At 43.8% G+C, this 6,746-nt stretch overlaps 1 protein-coding gene across 1 annotated transcript; it reads left to right on the top strand.

Annotated features, from left to right (window-relative positions):
- The first annotated feature begins 2,410 nt into the window (after positions 1-2,410).
- LOC133824941 (proline-rich receptor-like protein kinase PERK8) lies at positions 2,411-3,105 on the top strand. The gene is made up of 2 exons (XM_062257955.1): positions 2,411-2,477; positions 2,747-3,105. Exons 1-2 carry the CDS (start codon positions 2,411-2,413, stop codon positions 3,103-3,105), a joined length of 426 nt encoding a protein of 141 aa, XP_062113939.1.
- Positions 3,106-6,746: the final 3,641 nt, after the last annotated feature.

Here is a 6,746-nt window from a genome sequence, read left to right on the forward strand (position 1 = left end):
TTCGCAAAGAAATTTCGGGATCAAAAGTCCATTCCTTGAGCTATTTCATATATATTTGTAGGCTCAAGGAGGGTTACACGGGCCAACGGGCCATATCTTTCCTTAATAACTGCCTATCAAGGTAATAATGAGGAAATATTCAATGCAATTATTATAAGATTACAACTTTAGAAGTAAATAAAACAAACTATACGAGCAGACTAGTCGTATCTAATAATTAAGCCTGACGAAGTGATGTGCTTCTGGCCAATAGTCGAACAGCACTTCCGCCACGTGTCAACCACATGGGAGAAATCCATGCCACGTCATCAGCCGCCATTTTTTAGGTAAACATTTTCCCCCCAAGTTTATTTATTGCCACCAGCAATAAGTAAACTTAGGAAACTGACCCTTCGAATACCCCACGAAATCTGTCAGAGTCGCCCTTGCTTTCTTGAAAAAAGTGATCAATCATGTCTAATCATGTCTTTTCGGTATCCCAATAATTTGTCTGACGGCTATTACACTTCCCCATGCTTTGAAAAAGGTAATTCATGATTACTTCTTCTACCGTATCGCAGTCACTATAAGTAATACCCCAAATCCACATTTTTACTTTTTACATTTCACTTGCCATCTCCTCTCCAAGAACTTCGAAGAACTTCCGTCTTCAGAGCCCAGAAATTCCCAGGAACTCACATCCGGACGCTCGAAAGCTTTCGTGTTCAGACTTCGTGTTTAGACTCTGTTCTTCATCTAAGTAAGTTTCACGAACTTCTTAGACGTTTGAGTTGCCATGAAAAATTATTTCATACTTATTTTTATCTATGAACCTTTGAATGTTCTTGGCTGAAACTATTATGGGGATTGTGTGTATATCAATAGATGTTTGATAGGGTAGTGAAGTAATGTTTCGTAGGAGTTAGGAGCCAGTTTGGTAGTCGAGATTGTAGATTTAAGGGCGTAAAATCGAAGTAAAAATTCGATTTTTAGGCTAGTTGAAAAACTGGGTTTTTCCCGCCCCTTCGAAGTCGAAAAAGCTTTTTTCCCAAAAAACTTTTTAATTCCGCTTTTCAATCTGTTTTTCAAACTGCTCATATAAAACTTAGTGTTTTTGCTAGAATGATACTGGCCGTATAAAAGCTTAACTTTTATACACAAGCAACATTATTCTAACTATCGACACAGATTTTTAGGCTTTACGTTCTCACCTCCCCCTTTCTCTGTTCGCAGCTTTTCATGCAAGATCTGTGGGGAGGTGAAAGGCCTATCGACGACAACTTGCTTGCCCAATTACTTGAAGATGAGGAGCAACCGTCGATGTTGATACCAGAAATTTCTTTTTCTCGAACCCCACCCAATAGACCTCAGTCAAACCTTCCAGCCATGGGTAGAGTAAAATCCACTACCCAGAAAAAGAAACCTTCCAACCCTTCAAATTAGCCTACTCCTCAGGCTGGAATTCCCTCGACCAGTGGTCGGGAAAGAAATATCCCTGACCCCAACATTCAAACTCGTGCTCAGCTTCGAAACGCCTTTCAACCAGATGTTGAATGGTACGTCGCTCCTCCTAGCTGGGTAACGATTAAGATGATCGCTAATTATATTAAAAAAATATGGACTTCCTGGGGTGACACTAGTCCAACTCACTCAAGACCAATGGGCGAACTTTCCTGGAGACACTTTCTGCGCCTGGTCGAGGTACCACATCGAGGCAGGAGCCATCCTGCCTCTTCATCCTTTTTTCCAAGGGGTGGCCAATTACTTCGGAGTCGCCCCTTTTCAAATAACTCCCAATGGATATAGAATGCTCTCTGCACTCTATATCCTTTATAGCCATAAAAAATGGCCTATCCCCACGCCACATGAGGTCAACTACCTGTTCGACCTTAAATCCAACCCCAACCAGGAAAACACGGGGTTTTTCAACTTCTGTCACCAGGAAACAGGCCGCACTTTCCTGACTGACACCACTTTTATCTCGAACGTGGGGAGGTACTATCTTGAGTAGTTTCTGACGACTGACATAGTCGCGAACAACTTGGCCTTCACACAAGGAGGTAAAGTCTTTGTACCACTGGTCGTTTATCTTTCTTCAATTTTTTGCTGCATTTCCTTTAGAAATTTAGTGCGTTTCAGGCCCATGGTTGCGACCAGATCCTACTCCAGGCATGGAGATCTGATCAGCCCTTCTGGCCAGCATGACCGACATAGAGAAAAGTTTCAAATAGCTAGTCACAGAGGCCAATCTGAGACTAGTCGGCCTTTTGGCCCCTCACTAGGATGTGAGGGAGTCAACAGCAGGAAGTGCCACTGGTGGAAAGGTTCTTGAGCAGCACCCAGACGTGTCACAACCTCCTCTGAGGAGGGCAACTAGAGTGACAATTAGGGAACCCTCCAGGACCTTGTGGGCTGCTGCTCCCCCGCCCCAATGGGAAAGGGAAAAAAGAAAGCCACCGAACCTCTCAAGCCCCTCGACGAATCTTCGGATGAGAACAGTACTGATCTCTCACTCTTAGATTCAGACTTCGGATGAGAATGGTACTGTCACTTATTTGACGGGGACAACAATTTTAAGTATGCTCCCAATTTGGATTCAGACTTCTTCATGCCAGAGAGTGAGTGTAACACTAGTAGAGTATTTAATGTAACGACCAGTAATGATAGCTCAGGTATTTCACTTACAATTTTCTTTGTTTCTTTTCCTAACATAACATACTCAATCGTTTATACTATCTCACTGTTCATGTATTTGCTTTTCTTACAGACATGGTGTCCGAGAATGTGTTTGACATATACAGTGCCCCCGAGGCTCCTGAAGCTCCCTCGAGCAAGAAGAAAACGAGCAAGCGGCATCCCGAGGAAAGCAGTAAAGCGCCTCCGGCCAAGAAAACTCGTACTGCAGGCCCTTCGGTAGACGAACCTTCAAAAAATGTAACACCACCTCCTTCTCCTCTCGAGCAACAAACTCCTCCTGCTCCTGTCGGGTCAACACCTTCTCCACCGGCCCCAACCAACCAGACTCAGCAGGCTGCTCCTGCTTCCACAGGGGGCGACATATCGAGTCGTGCCTTAAGATCAATCAATGACAAGGTGGCCAAAATTTTGAAGCATGAACATTGCTGAGAGGCGATGGCTGGGATGGAGACGATGGACGTCGACCAGATCTTAACCCGCACATTAAATGAGTTTGCCAGTGTAAGTTATCTTTTTCTGTAGAGACAACCCTTTTATACTCTACAGTCAATTTAACTTTTGCTCTGATCGCAGGCAATGCTGACTCTTACTGCCAGCCAGCTCCGTTCGGGTGCTATCATCGAGCAGTCCAAGGCTTCAGAGCAGCGACACGTTGAAGAACTCAAAGCTGCCGAATCGAAATATGTTGAACAGCTTGAGGAAGTGCTTGAGGAGAAGAGCAAACTGGTTGAGGAGTTAAGGGAGAAGTAGGCTACTCTGGATAAGGCCATTGAGCAAAGAGACAAGTTCAAGGAGTCTAACTGCATCAACTACCACGAGGCTAAAAAGTTCGAGGAGGAATTGACCGTGAGCAGACAGGAGACTACAAAATTGGAGGGCCAGGTCGAGAAGCTTGAAAAAGCTAACGCCAGCAATTTGGAAAGGTACAAGAATGCCACGGTTAAGTGTTTCTATGACTTCTGGAAACAGAGCCAAGAGGCTAATTTCAGCTATCTTCCCGAGTGCACAAGGCATGCTGAGATAGCCCACTGTGTTGCTCGATTGGCGGAAGAAGAGAGAGCAAGGGTACCTGCCTTGCCTAAAATCTACTTGGCCACTGGCGTGGATGGGGCGGACAATTAAGCCACCACTGTCGTCGACCAGGGCACCCCTTAAGATCCTCCAGCCTCGTATTCTGCTATTTTTCTTTCTCTTTAATCTTTTAAGTACACGGCCTACGGGTCGTGATGTAAAGACACTTTTATTTTCTAGTTGAATTTTTATTACTGCACGGGCAACTTTTACTTTTAATTGAACAATTACATCCGAGCAGCGACTGCTCGCGGTGTAAAAGGATCCATTTTGATATTATAATATATTTGCATCTTATTATAACATCTATTCGCATGACCGAACATAGCATAGTACTTAGGTTTGATTTAACAAAATACAAAATTTTGAAAAATACTCTAAGTACCCTAGCATGCTTTCACTTATTTTGCTCATATGTTTACATACCTTTCAATATGCTTTGCTTACTAGATACCTTATGTGCCCCCCAAGTGATCAATGAGCTTTAGGTCCTTAGTCACTTGCCTTGACCAAAACCTGTTCGAACAATACTGCTCGGAGCAAAATAATTAAAATTGTAATACAACAAAACAACACGCGTAATGAGCAAATACTTGTACAAAATACAATAATTGGCAAGAATGACTGGCTGCGCATAGTCCCTTATATTTCTCGTAATAAATGGACAAAACGTGTCTGTACGAGTGATCAAAAAGATCTTACACTTATAAGCGATTAGTCACATAAAATGACCAACCCTTTTTCATAACTTGTAAAAAGTAAAATTAATAAAAGTCAATCCTTTAAGAAGGATTGTTCATTGATAGTACTTACGCAGGTGTTCTCCATTCCAATAGCAATGAAAGAGATCTCCATTTAGGTGAGCAAGTTTGTAGGTGCCTAGATGGAGGACTTCTTCAATCTGGTAAGGCCCTTCCCGATTAGGTCCGAGTACTCCAGCAGCTTGGTCGCAGGTGTTTAGGAAAACTCTTCGAAGTACTAGATCTCTGACAATGAATTTCCTTTCTTGCACTTTAGAATTGAAATATCGGGCGACTTTTTGCTGGTACGCAGCTACTCGAAGTTGGGCTTGCTCGCGCGTCTCATAGACTAAGTCTAGGGATTCCATTAGTAGTTGGTTGTTCAAGCCCTAATCGTACGTTATTCTGCGATGCGAAGGCGGATCTAACTCAACCGATAACATAGCTTCATACCCATAGGCCAGGGAAAATGGGGTATGACCTGTCACTGTTCGCTGGGATGTTCTATACGACCAAAGGACTTTAGGCAATTGTTCTGGCCATGCCCCTTAGCTTCTTCCAGTCTTTTCTTCAAAGTATCCTTTAGCATTTTATTGACTGCTTCGACTTGTCCATTTTCTTGTGGATGAGCGATTGAAGACAAGCTCTTGATAATCGCATGTCGTTCACAAAAGTCTTTGAATAAATCACTATCAAACTGTGTGCCGTTATCCGAGATGATTTTCCTTGGAAATCCATAGCGACAAACAATGTTTTTTATCATGAAATCTAGCACCATTTTGGTCGTTATGGCTGCAAGTGGCTCAGCTTCAGCCCACTTGGTGAAGTAATCGACGGCAACCACAGCATACTTGGCGTCGCCCTTTCCTATGGGCAAAGATCTGATTAGATCTATACCCCAAACTGCAAACGGCCACGGACTTTGCATTTGCTTTAGCTCATTAGGGGCTGCTCGTGGGACTTTGGAGAATCTCTAGCACTTGTCACACCTCCGTAGGAATTCCACTGAGTCTTCATTCATTGTTGGCCAGAAGTACCCTTGCCTCAGGATCTTTTTCGACAAGCTTTGCCCCCCAACGTGGTCCCCGCAGAAGCCCTTGTATACCTTTTTCATAAATTATTTTGCCTTCTCTTTTGAAATACATCTGAGGAGTGGCATTGAGTATCCCCTTTGGTACAAGATTCCATCAACCAGGATATACCTAGCAGCTTGCCGCTGAAGGGTCCTAGCTTTGTTTCTATCTGTTGGTAACACGCCTTGCGTTAAATACTCTATATATGGTGCCACCCATGTATCCACCATCTAGATCACCATAGTGTTCTCCTCTGCTCGGACGCTTGGCATAGACAGCTGTTCAACCGGTACTATATTCAGAGTATCAGCATCCTTCGCACTTGCTATCTTGGCCAAAGCATCAGCATTGGAATTTTGGTCGCGAGGTACTTGCTGGAGGGTGTATTTGTCGAACTGAGCCAATAGATCTTTTGTTTTGTTTAAATAGGCAACCATCTTTAAACCTCGCACCTGGTATTCTCCCATGACTTGATTCACCACCAGTTGAGAATCACCGTAGATGTCGAGCACCTTTATATTCATGTCCCTGGCTAACCGCAACCCAGCGAGTAATGCTTCATACTCGGCCTCGTTGTTAGAAGCAGTGAAGTCAAACCTGATTGCGCAGTGAAATCGATGCCCTTCTAGCATTATCAATATCACTCCTGCTCCAGCGTGGCACTCGTTAGAAGAACCATCTTTAAATAATTTCCACGAGGGAGCTTGGTTTTGAGACTCAAGCTCATTAGGCTCTTCAGTCTGCTCGCTATCTGTAAGTTTTGTGAACTCTGCAATGAAGTCATCCAGGGCTTGCCCTTTTATCATTGCTCGCAGCAAGTAAGATATATCGAACTGCCCAAGTTCGACTGCCCATTTTAACAATCTACCCGCAGCCTCTGGTTTTTGCAAGACTTGCCGTAGAGGCTGGTCGGTCAAAACCGCGATTGGGTGAGCTTGAAAGTAAGCCTGCAGCTTCCTGGAGGCCAAAATTAAGCAATAGGCTAACTTTTCAATAGGTGGGTACCGCAGCTCCACTCCAATTAGCCTCTTGCTTACATAATAAACAGCCTTCTGCACGCCTTCTTCCTCCCTTACTAAAATGGCACTAGCAGCATATTCCGTGATCGCCAGGTAGATGAACAAAGTTTCCTTATCAACCGGTTTCGATAGGACCGGTGGTTGCGCCGTATGAGTTTTCACTTGAA

This window comes from Humulus lupulus, chromosome 3 (genome assembly GCF_963169125.1).
Source record: "Humulus lupulus chromosome 3, drHumLupu1.1, whole genome shotgun sequence".
Lineage (NCBI taxonomy): Eukaryota > Viridiplantae > Streptophyta > Magnoliopsida > Rosales > Cannabaceae > Humulus > Humulus lupulus.

Coding starts and splice junctions, on each gene's coding strand:
- LOC133824941 (XM_062257955.1), top strand. CDS start 2,411: ATGGGAAAGGGAAAAAAGAAAGCCACCGAACCTCTCAAGCCCCTCGAC. Junction 2,478..2,746: donor CGAATCTTCGGATGAGAACA/GTACTGATCTCT, acceptor CTTTTCTTACAG/ACATGGTGTCCGAGAATGTG.